Source organism: Hordeum vulgare, chromosome 6H (genome assembly GCF_904849725.1).
Source record: "Hordeum vulgare subsp. vulgare chromosome 6H, MorexV3_pseudomolecules_assembly, whole genome shotgun sequence".
Lineage (NCBI taxonomy): Eukaryota > Viridiplantae > Streptophyta > Magnoliopsida > Poales > Poaceae > Hordeum > Hordeum vulgare.
This window is the reverse complement of record NC_058523.1, coordinates 101,955,368-101,972,484: the sequence shown is the minus strand read 5'-3', so window position 1 is coordinate 101,972,484 and position 17,117 is coordinate 101,955,368. Positions and strand designations below refer to the sequence as shown.

The 17,117-nt window shown below is 39.8% G+C and overlaps 1 protein-coding gene across 1 annotated transcript; it reads right to left on the bottom strand.

Moving 5' to 3' along the window:
• Positions 1-2,151: 2,151 nt before the first annotated feature.
• LOC123401078 (DNA-directed RNA polymerase III subunit 1-like) lies at positions 2,152-16,863 on the bottom strand. Its single transcript, XM_045094794.1, has 27 exons — positions 16,597-16,863; positions 16,386-16,515; positions 16,091-16,240; positions 15,846-16,002; positions 15,568-15,749; positions 15,335-15,447; positions 15,144-15,243; positions 14,321-14,521; positions 14,091-14,239; positions 13,875-14,016; positions 13,581-13,721; positions 13,296-13,484; positions 12,682-12,916; positions 9,402-9,495; positions 8,812-9,046; positions 8,040-8,231; positions 7,334-7,432; positions 6,387-6,590; positions 6,020-6,292; positions 5,181-5,328; positions 4,741-4,892; positions 3,832-3,990; positions 3,630-3,746; positions 3,470-3,555; positions 2,986-3,190; positions 2,660-2,862; positions 2,152-2,496 (listed from the first exon to the last, which is right to left on the bottom strand). Exons 1-27 carry the CDS (start codon positions 16,665-16,667, stop codon positions 2,442-2,444), a joined length of 4,182 nt encoding a protein of 1,393 aa, XP_044950729.1. The 5' UTR covers positions 16,668-16,863; the 3' UTR covers positions 2,152-2,441.
• Between the last annotated feature and the right edge of the window lie 254 nt (positions 16,864-17,117).

The following is a 17,117-nucleotide window of genomic DNA, read 5'->3' as shown; positions in this document are numbered from 1 at the left end:
CATCTCTCTTCCTTCTTCCTCTGTCTCAACGCTCCTCCGCATGGACTTTCTCTGCGTCAACGACGCTAGCAACTAGTTCACTGCAGCGCTGGTGGGAGCGCTCGTCCGAGACGACATGCTCGCTGTGTTAGACGCGGCGCCGCAGTCACCATTCACCGCAGCTGCGAGGCATGGTGTAACTATGTGTGTTAAGTATAAATCTTACCTCTTAATCATATCTCGCGTATACAACTAAACACCGTGTAGTTGCCGTGAGTCAAGCCAATGCAGACAACCAAACACTATGTTAAAACTGTCTCCTAATACGAGAGGCCTAGATGCAGGCAATCAATCAATATGTGTAAGTTAGTCTTTAACCTATATTTCCTCACTCAGTCTCCGGTGAACCAGGTTTCGTTGATTCAGGCTGCACCGGAACGCCTGCCAAACATGCCCCGACCGGTTAAAACCATGATAGTTCTTGCCAATTTCCAGGTGGTTGGGTGACTCGGGAAAGTATGAGTGCTGCCAACCTTGGGGTACTCCCGGTGTTCCAATGTCAAAGAACATTTCTACAGGAATTTTAGGTCCAAAATTGAAATGGTCATTAAGAAACAAAAAAGAGAAATCCAGATCTGAATAGTGTCGATGTTGCTTTTGTCTCTCTTTTTACACTATTCACGCCAGATTTCACATTTTTGTTTCTCAATGTTTGTTTTGGGTTTTGACCCAAAAGTTTTAGGGCTTGTAGTCAGATTCGTTGTAAACATTCACAAAAAAAATCAGAATTTTTTTAAACATTAAAATTATGTTTTTTTTTATACTGGAGTACAAGGAGTACCCCAAAGCTGGGAGCACTGGATACTTTCCCTGGGTGACTCACTGCAGTTACAAAGTGAAGGAGTACTAATTGTTTGATTTTCGTATGATCTTTAAAAAAAACATGCTTTGCTTCTCTTTTGATTATCTGCTCCACAAGATGCATTGTACTCCAACGAAATTAACATGCCAGTGAAATGAGTACTCGTTAATTAATCTATATATGTCATCAACAAACAACACAAGAGCTGATCAACTTTGGCACGCCTCCAAAATCTCTCCCTAATAATAAAGCACATATTGCTTCTGTTGTCCGTCATTAAAATTACCCCTAAAGTTGATAAAAATTACCCACCAATGCCACCCGTAAGTATAAAAACGATTCGCTTTTCGAATTTCAGAAAACGCCGCCATGTGTTGTGTTTATAAAGTACTGATATATAGATATACCAGTAACACAGGACTAGCGCGATGGTCAGAGGTGCGATCCTTTAGGCCAGAGACCAGGGTTTGATCCATGGCGCACCACTTTTTCTCATTTTTTTTATGGGCCGGCCCATGTGCAGCTCAGGGCATCCTGTTTAGTATTTTTTTTTCTTTACCTTTTATTCCTGTTTTAGCTTTTTCTTCTCTAAATTAATTTCAGATTTCAAAAGAATAAAAAAAATTAGAAGTTGTCAGTTTGAAAAAATTAGAAAAAAAATAAACTGTTTGTGTATTTAAAAAATATTCAACAAGTCATAAAACGTTCATGAGTTCAAAATTTGCTCACATATTATACAACAAATCACGATTTCATATAAATTGTCATGAAATAAAAAATGTTCATGATTTTTTAAAATGATTCGATATTCAAAGCATATTCAGGAATTTGGAAAACATGTCTATCAACTTTTAGAAAATGTTTGTAAAAAATAAAACACATATGTTAATAATGAACAAAACTAACTGTCGCTTACATAAAGGTTTTACTTACATAAAGGTTTTATTAGGAAACCTCTAGAGGTCATTTTATGATTTTATTTAGTCCCTCGCGTCGGATAAAAAAAGGTTTCCGTGTTTTGTAGTTTGCTCAGCTAACAAATATTTTTTTTTGTGACGCCTTAACAAATCAAGCCGCGATGAGTATCATATTTTTAGTTTTTGAAATTACATTTTAAAAGTGCCTTATCTCATCATAACATCACTCAGATATACTTTGTGAAATAACATTTCAAAAATCCTTATGCCATTATTGCATTGGATTCATACCTTTTTATATCTATCACACCTGCATAACCTAATAGTTTTTCTTCCGTTGCAACGCACGGGTATTTTTGCTAGTTAACACATAAGAAAGGAAGAAAGAAAGTATAACAGGCAACAAGCAGTATCTATCTTTAATGGCGATCGATAAGATATACTGTAATCAACACTAACACTGGTATAAATGCTCTCAAAATGATTTCGTTTCCTTCTCTAAGCTAAAGCGACCCCACTAGAAAAAAAAAACACCCGATGGCTCTGGGTCCTGTCCAAAAATGCCCTTGCCTTCCCCATGCCATCTGGCATGCATGACGCCTCAAAACTACCTACAGCCCTATCTATGTTGCTCCAACTGCCAGCTTCGGATGGATGGATTTTCACTGTGGTATGCCTCCGTATTATGACGACATAATTGGATCGGTCTGGTACTTAAGTTCAGGCACGCTCTCAAGCCTGCAAGCAAAAAAACAAACAAAAATCATGGACTCATTAAAACAATATGCTACTGTCTTGTATTTTTTTTTCTTGGTAGTCGAAACAGGTCTAGAAAAACAAAAATGCTGTCCCGGAACACATAGAGAAATTTAAGGTAAAAAAACCGCATGCACGCACGTACCTTTGCCTAACTTGGAGAATGCCAGTGCCAAGTCGCATGGGTATGCCCATGATAATGCACTCACTGACTCCATCTATCTGATCCTCACGCCCAGCGTATGAAGCGTTGAAGAGATGCTCCGAAGTTTTCTCGAAAGAGGCCAGCATCAGCACGCTGCTCTTCATCTTTGCAATGCCGTATCTCGTGATGCCCAGGACTTCCCCCTGCTCAGAGCATCAACACAGGCAGCATGTTCATTAGTCTTTCAAGGATGACCATAGATGGAGGGTGTTTACAATTGTAAAATCAAAGTCACATGATTGATGATTACTAGTTTACTACTGTACCTTGTATGTCATCAGATCTGCCAGAAGCATCATATGTCTCAGATCAATGATCATGTTGTTGCTCTCAAATGTATACTGAATCTCATCGATGATAGATCTCCTTGCGGCTTCGATTCCAAGCGTTTGGTTCACTTCCATGATGTGGTTACTTTTTGTTTTCATAGCATCAACTCCTGGAGCACCCAATACTGCTAAGAGGTTTGTTCTGTAATACACAATGTTTACATTTGGTTACCATATATCATCTCACAAAAAATACTCACAGCAATTCACTAAATATTTCAACGCGCCATTGAATGAAGGTTGACAAAGATACAAATTAGAAAAGCTCATAGTCTCTTTTTTCAAACGGAATGAGAAACAGTTCATTAAGTTTTATTTTAGAGCACTCTTGTGATCGACACTTTCCAGCAAAGGTAACAACAAGCTCCTCACTGGCAACAAAGTCCATGTCGCTAAAGCTGAATAAATAGTAAACACTTACCCTTCAACCAACAAGTTATATCTTTCGATGTTTCTGTCACGTCCTTTCACGGGGTTGACAACAGCTCTTTCAACAGTTGGAATACCCTGAATTGATGGGTAAAACTGTCGGCAACATCCTCACAAAGGCAGAAAAAAATAACATTGTGCATCATGTTTACCTTCACAATCACTTTTGGAAGCATGGATTTGAGATTGTGCAGCTCAAACTGGAGTTTGGATCTATCTGTTCCAGATGGATATATTCTCAACTTGTCTTCATCAATTACACGAACATGCTGTGAACATCATGTACCATGATTACAACCACAAACAACGTATTTAGCACATCACATCAAACTCAAAGCGTCATTCATAGCATACCTCAGATTTTAACTTGAGTTTTGAATAATTTATAATTGATAGCTGCACAGAGTTAGCAGAGATTCCTACGTATCCCTGAGCTTCTATTCGTTGCATATCAAGTTTCACAACCAAATTTGGCTGGCTTGATTTCAAGACAATCTTTATGGCTGCTGCCACCTGTTCAGGCATAACAAGGTTTCTTATCAAGTTGAGTGGTACCTTACAAAATATATCTGTTACAGAAAAAGAGGTGCAAGGACTACAGTACGAGAGAAACTAAAACCAACACAAATCATTAAATAACCTCCACTTCAAGCCAATACATTTCACAGTGTAATATTTTACTACTTCCTCCGACTCAAAATAAGTGACTCAAAAGTGACTCTACTTTGTATTAAAGTTAGTACAAAACTGAGTCACTTATTTTGGGACGGAGGGAGTATTAAACTAACGGTTATTAACATTATTGCAGCATACATAAGAAAACTCATACAAAAATTACAATTATAATTGTTATTTTAGTATCATAAAGACAGCCAAGCACAAATAGAAGTTTCTGCATCAATAACTGAAAACCAAACTTCCTCAATTCTGGATTTGAATTTCTTGCTGAAACTGCATAAACTTGCTTTAGACTGTCCTTTCCAGGATCCCCTTTGTAGTTCTCTTTGCAAAACCTAGGCACCCCCCGTCCCATGGTCCTTTGAACAATGCCCATGCACATATTTTGTAAATTGTGTTTTATGTAAAAGTTCCTTAAAGGTACACGTAAATTTAATGCCTGGGAAGTGTTAAATAATCATTCTTTGCAGCTATGGATGGACTAAGTCCATGCAGCATGTTTAAAAAAAACAGGAGGAAAGTGCAGGCAGACAAACTTTCTTCAAGTGCATGTAAAATTTCAAAAGAATTTGTGAAAAAATATACCTCGCCCAGCACTACTTTCTCGATACAACGTTTCACCTTTACACCAAATGACTCGTCCTGCCCAGACAGAAGTTCTGCAGTGATAATAGGTGTGCTTATCTTTTTAGCAGCATTGATGATTTCCTTGATGCGGGGAACTCCAAGAGTAACATCTTTGTTGGTGTTCGTTAAGGAAACAAGCATAAAGGCAATGGATCTAGTGAATTCAACCTCATGTGTTTATATTTATGGACTTTGTATGCCACAACACAGTACCATATTAGTACCAACAGCATAAAACCTCCTTGCTCGAAATGTTGACAGTATCATGTTATATTTGTTAAACTATAAATGACAAAAGTAGCACCCTAAATAAGTTTCAGATAAGAAACTAAACACGTCCAACTTCAGCATGTTAATACACCACAATTTTCCTTAAATACATAGTAAATAAAGGATACTCATGCTGGCTACTCCTGCAAAATGGAAGGTTTTCAATGTCATTTGGGTCCCAGGCTCCCCAATACTCTGAGCCCCGATTGCACCTATTGATGCTCCTGCTTCAATTATTTTTGAGTGATAACGAGATAAACAAGTATCAAGAAAAACCTGAGCCAGGAAAAAGGAAAAACAAGTCATACAACAGACCAACATAAGAACAAAATGCACGGACAAACTATCAATAATAATCCTTGGAGTGAATCTAAAATTACAGTCCTGCCTGTTAATGTACTGTGTATTACCAAAGATCCATTTTTCTCTCGACAAAACTAGGGAAATGTTGCATCAGAAAGTGTTTGGTGAGCATATCACAGTTGAAGTCCTTGAAGAGGCCCACAAATTTGCATTTAATTAATTTAGGAGTGTTAAAAAATTACATGTAATTAATTTAGGCTCAATGATACAGTAAAAAATTATGTCACTTAAGGACCATAAAAGTAAACTATTACCTCTGATCTACTTGCTAGTAGAAAATTTGATAATCTCATAAATTTAAACAAGAGACCTAAAGTCTGACTGGATGTTTTTCCTTGGAGAAAAGAATGAAAGCTTTGTGACTTAATACATCATACATAGATAGACAAAAAAAGAGTTTAGGTACAAGCCTAAGGTTCAGGCCCCAGCACAACACACAACACTTCCTATATTACCCAGCGACATCCTACCCCCAGCAACAGTAAAGCCACCCTTTGCCGTACCTACCATCGACCATGTCTAACTGGATATAAGCGATATGTCTAAGATTACAACACTTTGGGAAAGCAATGATGAATTAATACATGCAAAATACGGTACATACCTCCAGTTGTTTTGCAGATATGCCAGAAATATTAGCAGCAATGCACTCTTCAATGCTGGAGTCCTTCGTCCCCACATGATCTTCATCTAGGTGAAGCGCTCGCCTTGTGCTTCTCAGCATTTTGATACGATTCCCTATAAATTTTGTTAACAATTCCTTGAATTTATCGCTACAACCTCCAGACGAGGTGTCTTGTTTGGAGAGCTTATCATTTAACATCTGTGAGATTGCATCAGGAGATAATGTTTCATGTCCCCTTTGAGGACATGTGGCCTACAATGTTAAGACATCATTGGTTACTGATCAGAGCACAAGGCACACTTTCCTTTATCAATCTAAGAAAGTACTCGTGTATGTTAAAACTAACCATGACTTTCATAAACAATTGATCCATATTCAAGGGACTGCCACCTTTTCCTTCCATCTTTACAGGATCCATGCCATCATCTCCATAGACGAATTGAACTATACCACCACTAGCGTTGCGGACTGTCTGATCATAGAAAACTGAGAGATCTTCCAAACCCTTCATTAACCTACGGGACATGTATCCAGTTTCTGCTGTTTTGACCTATGATTAGAAGTTCACAATGGAAGAAAAAAACAGATATTAGATCCTGACTAAGAAATGAAATGATAAATACACGTTTTTTAAAGGATAAAAAACACTTGAAGCATCCAGAAGGCGTATTTAGTCAACTGGCAGTGGCCAATGGATTCCAAGTCAGTCCAGCGAAAAGACAAGTTGTAGTCCATGTCTACGGACTATTGGGCACGAATATGCCCCCAAGTTAGTATAGTACCAAATAATTTCACATTGCTAGCATATAGTCCCTCCGTCCGGAAATACTTGTCATAAGAATGGATGTATCTAGATGTGTTTTAGTTCTAGATACATCCATTTTTATTCATTTGTGTGGCAAGTAATTCCGGACGGAGGAAGTAATAGCTACCAAGTCAAGTCTGTCATAGTTGGTAGGTTGCTGCAGATACCAAAAATAAAGTATTGATGTATGCTACTCTAGATTTTAGAAGTTTGATGCTGTCTTCTTACTGTATCACCTATTGATGGGACTGCGATTAACCTTTCCCTTTACTGAAATAACTAAGCTAAAGTGTTATGATCTGATCTTCTAAAAGTTGCACATTCTAAGCTGCCAGGCTGGCCCAATCAGTGAACTAAATTGCAGATCAGAAACTGAGGAAACCAATACAGTCTACAACAAAAGAAGCAATATTTTATGCTCAAATAGACTACAAATTTTGATATGTGATAGTATATGCAACCAAAAGATGTTATATATTTAGACCTACCGCTGTGTCAACAAGACCTTCTCTTCCACCCATTGTATGGAAGAAAAACTCAGTAGCAGTCAAACCGGTATAGAATGAATTAGCAACAAAACCTTTCGCCTGCAAATAGAAGACAAAGAAAATAAATTAACTGAAGAGAACATACATATGGGTTGTCACGATAATATGATCCCATACACTGAATACAAATAAATGGCAGTTGGCCCAAGTAGAACAGAAAAAAGATTAAAGATCCACTTATAATAAATTCTTTTTTTTGACCTGTTACTTATAATAAATTCTGCCTACAAATGTACTTTCATGTATGCCGTATGCAAATACTCCCTCTGTAAACTAATATAGGACGTTTTAGTGACTTGACACAAGCCTCTAATACGTCATGTATTAGTTTACAGAGGGATTACTACACTACTACAATACGAACAAATGGCAATATTGCTCAATATCACTGATAAAAACAACTAGTTGCAAAATATCATCCGACATGTCACTGACATGGGGCCACATGCGGATATGCCCCACAAGTCATCCTCATGGTGGATGGAACTTTCAAATTTATACATCAATGTGATGGTACTTGGCTAATCTTGCCCTAATAGTCTGAGACATAACCATTCAGCAACTTTTCAAGTGTATGGTGTATGGCATACTAAAACAAAAAATGGTTGCACAGAGCAAATCATATACTTCTTAGTTCTATTCTTACCGCGGGGGTCTTTGAATTTATAGGGAAGTGAGGAAGCGTTCGATCTATAAAACCATTTGGGGCACGACGTCCTCCAACTGATTGTTGGCCAACACATACAACCATCTGACTGATATTGATTGGAGAACCTTTAGATCCACACTGAGACATAATCAATGGGCTGTTCCTCCAGTGAAGTGTACTCATACAGTGCTGAAAAAAGAAGTTCCAAGTCAAAGTCATTCAACGCGCAAGTATGTTAAAGTGAAAATGGATACAACAGGTCTTACATAATCTCACAAACTGAAAAGGCTAGCAATCACACATTCAGCTTATTCAGGGACCAAGTGTCAGTGGATTAAATCATTTATCGATTACTTTCACTAAATCCTCACTTCAAAAATAAAATTAGGCTAGTGATGAGAACTTGTGTATTGAAGAAATTAGGCTAGTCAAAACGAGATACGTACAAGGAAAATTTGCTAGGTAAGACTACAAAGTTGTGATACTGCAAAATATGAAATGTAGGACTGAAAAGCAGGCATCTGACACCGAAGTTTTTCCAACTTGTACAATATAGGGTGTTCAAAAACGGCTTCCTTCAAGCAGCTGATGTGAACGGTATACCTACGGTCGTACTAGAGTTTCAAGCAGCCGGGTTGGTCAGGTTTGCCCAACCGGTAATTGAACACCCCCAATATAGAGTAGTATAAAAAGGATCAGGCTAGAAAAACAATCAGAAGCTAGTTGGTTAAGGAATCAGAATGAACCAAGAAAAGAAGTTAGAACTTACATCTCCAGCTGTGTCTCTTAATTTATTTAGTACACCAGATATCCGAGCCTCCAATGTTTGAGCTCTGGTGCATCCTGGTTGTGGTTTGAGTGCACCTTTTGAATATTGAGCAATAAGCTCATGGCATTCTTGATATCCTTCGCCTATTGTTTTCCCCTTTTTCTCATTTAGACTTTCTCCTGGTTGGACGTCATCCACACCAATTGAAAAACCATGATTCCCTATGAACCTTGCACTGCAGGTGAAAAGGTACATACCTTGGATCAGGACAAACTTTTCATACACTAGTTCTGCATAGCAATTTAGATTCACAATCGAAATGAGCAACTATATAATTGATAATCTGCAAAATTTCAATGAGAACTGCACTATATGAATTTGTACAAAATGATATAAGATTGCTTTGCAAGGTAAAACAGCTTGCAAAACGATCTTATATTATGGGACGGAGGGAGTAAATAAGAAAAAAAGAAATAGATTTGTATACAAGTTAGAGGGGGGGAAAGATGGTGTCTTTGCATTTTTATTCTCTTGAGCAAATGCATGAGAAAATTAGTAGTGAATTGCACAAATCTTTGAAGTAGTCTCACCTAAACTTCGCCAGACGATTCATACAGCTTGCTGCAGCATGAGAATTATAATCTCTTATAAGAACAGAGAACATGCCCTCATTATTCCCATTACCTGGAGACAAAATGCCAATCAAATTTTGGTTAGCTTTCAAATATGTCCAGAAATGTGAAAATAACAAATACTAGGCCAAATGAACAATGATGTTTGCTAATATGAGTGCGGAAATGCACACCAGTTGTTATATGTGGTTTATGTAATGATTCATGAGAGTAAACCATGTAGAGCTACAACAATGTATAACTAACACTCCTGAAAAAGAAGGAAACAAACTGTCCTAGAATCTAGATTGACATGGATAATTTAGATATGATCATAAAATGCACTGTTTCATACAGTCCATGACTTGGCATATATCAATAACGTCAAGGTCCCGATTTCCTCAAAAAACAATTCCAAGGTCCAATCTCGAGGTTTGCACTTACATCCTAAAGTCTGCAGTGTAATTTCTGATTCTTTTTCTTGAACATGCGCCAAAATGCATGTCACTTTACATTAAGGAGTATATCGGAATGACACAAAGATACAAATAAATCCCAAAACAAAATGCTCAAAAACAAAAAACAAAAAACAAAAATTATCTACCTAACCCTGCAAAAGAAATAAAGAATAAGAAGCCATAAAAAACAAAAAGAAACTAACAAGCAAGAACAATAATAAAGAAAGGTTATCATCACAAATGTTGTGCGCCTCTTAAGTGCAAAATATTTGTTTGGCTAGGGGCAGCCAATTGCAATTGGACTGCACATCATTTGGAGCACATGGCTTACAACATCCAGATGAATGCCTTCTGTGCAGCCAGGAGGATGAGACGATCTTCCATCTCCTTACAAACTACGTCTTCTCCAGGAGATAAGGTGAGGGCTGTTAGGAAAGCAGGGCATATATATATTACACAGGACTTGAGGTGCAAGGAAAGTAAACATAGACTAATAAGGACTCCTAGACCAATACTAATACTTCCTAACACCCCCCTTCAAATGCAAAGCGTATGCAACAGCATTACATTTGAAGAAGTGTAACACTAGGGGAAAAAATGATAATCCAAATCCGTGTCTTGAGAGTGTCAATCGTAGCATGAAGAGTCTTCAAAACCTGTCGAGTCGCCAAAGGGGATAACGAAGATATGGCACGTCAGAGGAAGACACCGCATCACTTGAAGATACAAGATAAGTATTAAGAGAAGATGGGTTGTCAAAAGAAGATGACACATCAAGAGGATGAAGCATTGCTTAAAGAATCATGTCACATGAAAACCGACGACGAAAGAAGCTCGGCGGCAAGAGAATGGGCTTAAAGAGAGGCCACAGAAATCCTATTGAGAGGACAATGACCGGAGAAAGGCTGACGGACAATGTGGTGGACTCGCATGGCACAAAGACACGAAATATCAACGGATTTGATGGACGTAGCGAAAAACAAGGAAGCTAAAGGCTAGGAAGCATACACGACACAAAGATGCATAATCCATCGTGTATGCAGAAGACATTGGACTTTTTTTTATTGTTGTTGAAATCAAGATGGGAACGGAGCAGAAGCTAGCACGCGGCCGGCCACGTACGTGATGGAAAGGCAGCAGCTAGCATGCAGGAGCGAACGCAGCAGCAAAGCAGCAGCTAGCATGGCAGCCTCAACGCAGCAACACACGTGCGGACATGCGAGAACAGAGCAGCAGCCAGCCATGAGGAGCTCATGCGGATGGCAGAAGCGGACCAGGTGGAGCGGAGCCGTCCTGAGGTGCTTTGGGTCGAGCGCCGAGGATGGTCCTGATCTGGAGAGGCAGACGCCATCGATCTGGGACGAGCGGCCAACGATGCATAGAATCGATCTGACGCGAGGGTAGCAGCGGTAGAGAAGCACTTGGAGAGCACCCAGCAGGAGCACAAGCCGGTGTAGGAGAGCTGCACTGGAGGGTGCCGCAGCACACCGATCTGGAGGCAGCGTTGACATGGCCAGCGCAATCTCCCGATCTGGCGCGTGAAGAGGGAGGGAAGGCAGCGCGAGCCGGCCAGAGGAAGATGGCGGCATCGTGAGGGGAGGCAGCGTCCGGCTAAGAGGTGGTGGGTGGCAGCGCGAAATTGGATCAGGACGAGTTGCGCGTGCTAAAAAAATAACCTAAGCTCTAATACCATGTTAGGAAAGCAACTTATCTTTACTGAAGGCCGAAGGGGCATATATATATATTACACAAGACTTGAGGTGCAAGGAAAGTAAACATAGACTAATAAGGACTCCTAGACCAATACTAATACTTCCTAACAAGGGCCACCAGGTCATTGATCACTCTCACTCTTTGGAGACTGTGGCGCAAGAGATATGTGCCGTCTTGGAGTATGCATGGCCAGACAGCCAGGTGGAGTTGTGGAAGTTAGCAGGAACAAAGGTGTTTCGCCTGCTTCCACTGCACGCTAGGCCTCCAGACAGTGGCGGAGCCAGGAAAGAAATTTAGGGTGTGCACACCTTAAGAAAAAAAAATCAACCTAATCTTTTAGGCTAAATTAGTATATACTAAACAAAATCTCTAAATTCTGGGCGGGCCACGGCCCACCGTGCCTATACGCTGGATCCGCCACTGCCTCCAGACGAGTGGTAGCTTGAGCTGGGGGTGAGTTTTCATCTATGGTTGTTTTTTAGTAGTTTTGTAAGTTTGTTAGCTTAGCTTGCTTTCAATGCTCTTGCATCACTTCTTTTCTCTGTTCTTTTTTCCTTTGTCTTGCATCACTTCTTTTCTCTGTTCTTTTTTCCTTTGTTTAGTTACAGTTGTATTTTGCGCCTTCCCAGCATTCTCCTTCTAATGAAATATGACATGCGCTTTGGGGCGTGTACATGTTCCAGAGAGAAGGCATTGCAAAGTTTAACTATTGTACAGAAGTAAAGCATGGTAGCGTAGAGTAACAACAGTTCGCTTCTACAGCTGTTCAGGTGGAACATGCATAGTTTATTTTACAAGACAATATGAAATACTACTCTTCCTACGTCAAATAAACAACTTTCATCACTCAGGCATGTAAATAAAATAGTCTGAAGCATTACCATGAAGAGAAAAATTATGCAGTACAAACAGAACATTTATTAAGAAGGCACATACAAAACTAGAATAGTAATTCAACCTTCTAATCCCAAGAAATGGCTCTTTAGATGAATCATGGAACTAGATATCAAAATAAGCATTGAACTATAAATCAAAATAAGCTTATAAAAAGTGAGACTTTTTAGCACAGGCATCAGTAGTTTCCTCACCTAGAGTTTTCTTGCCGACTTGCCCAGATAAAAGTTCACTGTTTCGGAAGTAGACAAAACCATCATTCGGACACATTGCTTCATGTACTGCTTCAGATGTCTTATCTTCGACAGTAAGACTGCATTTCTTCGTACAGATTTTCTCTCTAACAGTAAGATTCAGATAGACCTTTGTAAATGCGTTAGGACGTACTAACACACTGAATAGTTGTTTACCAGTCCAAAGCTCAATAGGCTGCAAAAGAGAAGGTATATACTCACACACGGATCAGGACTTGAGAAGGATAATACACATATGGAAGAAAAAATAAGGGTATGCACTTCATGGAGGAATAATAAAAAAAACATGCTACATTTGAAGTCACTTGTTAAGCATAGAAATGCTGAACTTGCTTTTCAAAAAGAACTAGCAACTCAAAGTGAGGGCGCCTCATTTCCATATTAATACTTTGCAAACTTATTAGCTACTAGTTTATCATGTATCTCCTTTTAACATGGACATTAGAAGAAGCAAATGGCATAACTTTTCATAGAACTGCTTTGATAGTGCAAGAAACATTAAATCATGGAGAACATATAACCATAAAGAAAAAGAATACAATGAAAAACATTACCTTAATTAATGCTGGTGTTGGCAAATCAATATTTTCCATTGCATCTCCAAGATATGAACATAAGAGAGTAAAGGAAGACCTGTCATAGAAAGAGTCTTTTCTCGTGATAAGAAAAGAAGACGTCAAAAAGTCCTGCGTGGAAGCAACCAGTATTTCCCCATTCTTAGGGGTACATAAATTGTTCTGAACCTGCAAAATTAAACATCAAGTACCAAACTAGTGTTAGTGCATCCAAAGCAAAACAAAAATATTAAACTAAAACAAAGAAGAGTTTGCAAGTGCTACCCCCATAAGCATAAGTGCTTCAGTACGAGCTTCCTCTGTCTGTGGGACATGCAAATTCATCTCATCTCCATCAAAATCAGCATTATAGGGGTTGCATACAGACTCATTAAATCTTAGTGTTCTCCAGGGCATTATCCTTGCCTGTACTCAATATAAAAAGGAACCAAAGAAATTATTTAGTACAACCAGTACAGTGTAATCAGGCGTGTACATAAACTCTCCTTTTTTTCATCAATGCTTTGAAATGCAAAGCTTTTGTGTTCTCTTGAAGAAGAAAAATAGAGCAATTTATACCCTGTGCGACATAATTGACATTCTATGCAAGCTCGGTTGTCTGTTGAAGAGGACAATGTCACCATCTTCTAAATGTCTTTCGACTATACAGCCATATTTCAATTCCCGAGCAGCGATCCTTCTATCACAGTACTTTAAGTGCCTAAAATGTAGTCCACAGCAAAGTATGAAAGCTGAACTTGTTAAAAACTAATAATTCAGAAAAACATAACTTACAGCTTCGTTCCATCAGGTTGTATTATGAAATTTGCCCCTGGATGTTTGTGTGGCCCATTTCGTATGCATTGGCGCAGCTTCTCTATGTTATAGTACGAAACTCTTTCAGGATAAGTCAAGACTCGAGCCATCAAAATAGGAATAGCCACCTATAAGTTTGAATTAGTAATGACATACAAAATCAACTGGAGAGCGAACATAAAGAATATCGACCAAATATGGACAAGAACCTCTGTTATCCTCAAATTTGGGTCAGGAGATATGACAGTCCTTCCAGTGTACTCCGTACGTTTTCCGGACAAGTTCCCACGAAAACGGCCTGTCTTGCCTTTGAGTCGTTGAATAAGGCCACGGTGTTGTGAGTCAACAAGACAGGGGGCATCACTGTTTACATATTCAACAACTTGAAGTTGAAGGTGTTGCCAGCAATCCTTGAAAGCAACAAAGGAGAAAACTGAGCTAGAGTTTCCGAATGAAATTACACTTTAATCAGATTAAAATAATGCAAGATTGGAAAAGTTCATGATGCAAATATTACAGCATAAATATAACATCAGATTTCCTCTTCAAACAGTACTTCTGAGTTAGTTACTTAGTTACATACTCTAGAAGAGAATGTGTAAAATCTCTTGCCGTTTTATATGTCTAAACTACAGAATTGTTTGGACTGCGATGTTGATAATGAACCAACCACCAGCCCATACAGGCAGGATGGTAAGTCATCACTAATGATTTAAGTTATTACTAAATATTCAATTATGTTAGCAGAAATGACTATTTCTTTCACGCCGCGTATAAATCATATTTCCTGAGCAGCACTCCCATACAGCCAACCAATATTAAAAGTATCTCTTGAGCAGGCCTCACCATTGTATCCAACAATCAGCTCTCAAGTTGGGCATTTCACGAACAAATAGAGGAAGACTAGTTTTCTAGAATGCGATGCAAATTTCAGATAACACAAATGTAGCACACCGTAGAGGGCAAAGAGAACAGTGGCAAATATAAGAGAAATGAAAGAAAAAACGAGTGAACGACTCTGGGTAATCTTACAAAGCACTTCACGAGCGGTTCACCACTTTGAAGGGTCCCCTTAAGGATGGAATTTGTATTAACAATATTCTTCAATATGCAAGTGATACTATCTTCATTGCTGCGAAAAGCAAGACAATTAATGAGTAATGGCAGTCATGTGCTTATGATGAAACGCCGTTTTATAAGTTTCAAGGTACCAAAGAACAAACCTCATTCTACCACCACCAACAAAAACGGAAGGACGGATAGGCACAGGTGGCACTGCGATCTCTGTAATGATAAGTTTCTCAGGCCTATCACCAAGGTTGAGCAACTCACAGTCCTGCAGAATATTGAAGTGTGATAGTAAACAACATAGGAAATAAACCTATGTCCTATGTATTGCGGTAATCGACTGAAAGTAATAAATACTCTTGCAAGAAGAAAAAAGAGTGGCATCCACCTCATCAGTCATTCTTCTGAAAAGAGATAGAACAGTTGCAGGGTCTAACGTGTGAACTGAAGTAATGGCTAGTTTTTCCTTCTTGTGTGATAACGCAGACCGTAGTTCTTCTGTACTTCCATCCAAGGTTTTGCTACAATCATGAACAATTACCAAGCCCATTCTGCCCTTCTTAGCCACGCCTGTACATCCAACCAGTTCATTACTAGGAATTCCCAAGGGAAATTTAAATGCGACAAGGAACATAGGAGAAAAGGGAGTATTAGAAGGAAGCTTGCCATTTATGTATCCACACCAGGGGCAACGGGATAGCTTGCATTTGTCCCTCACTTTCTTCATGAGGGCGAGTTTGACTAGTGGTTCTGCTCTAGGTTGTCGCATCTTCTTCAGAAATTCTCGGCGATCTTTCTCCACAAGAAGAACCCTGCTACAGCCCTGCAAAGGCATGGTGGGGTGACAAGCATAAGAATCACACCACATTTGATCATAGACCCAAGACATGTGAGCTTCTCATCGGTGCTACCTTGCAGATACACTTGACTACATCCAGAATATTGTTGAAGAAGCCAACATTGAAAACCGGTAGCGCAAGCTTCAGGTAACCGAAATGGCCTGGGCACTCGGTGTATGAACCATGGCAGGTACCACAATTCCCTTGCTTGTTTGCAGCTCCCTGGAATTTGTCACAACAAAACAAATCGACAATAGAATACATTGCACAAACAGAGTGGCATGCCTGGCTAGCCAGTACTCAATTGTTCGGGCAGATGCCCACATGAATCCCTGAACTGATCAATGAGGATGAGCCGAGAGATTACCATCCGCGTGTCGAGCAATCCGTTGGGCACCGGCTTCATGTCGGGCCCGTAGATCCGATTGTTCCAGACCTGCGCCTCCGCGGACTGGCGTATCTCCTTGCCGGACAACATGCTGAACCGCATGCTCTTTCTGCAGCGAAACAGGGCGAGGGTCAGTAAGCGGGCAGCGACGACAAGCACGCGACAAGGGAGTGGGAGGCAGCATCCTTACATCCTTCGGGTGCCGTCATCCTCGATGAAGGGCTCCTTGGTGCAGCGCAGCTTCTCCTCCTGCCGCAACATCTCTCCCACACGGCTCCGCCCGATGCCGCGGCCGTGGATTTGTGGTGGATGAGTTTACGGGTACACAGTGGATGCTCGGGGGTGGGGGGGAGCGGCTGCTCCTCCTCGTTGCTGGAGGAGGGGAGGCAGCGAGGTCAGAACGGCGGAGGCGGCGGTTGCTCCTGGAGGGGAGGCGGCGCGGAAGGCGGAACCGATCACTTGCGGATGGGAATTTTAATATTATATTCATAGGTTAAGAGAAATATGTGATTACTATTACTAGCTTATTTTCTAGGGTTTTGCTCAATCACACTTCTGATGGATTGGCTAGGTTCGCTTGACATAATCGGATGGTTACGAGTTCGATCCTCGCTGTCGTTATTTTTCCTTTTTCTTTTGCATGTTACGCGGATTTTAGCGAGCTGGCTATAAATAAATTTAATAGAAGTTGGCCCTTGTAAATTTTTTTAT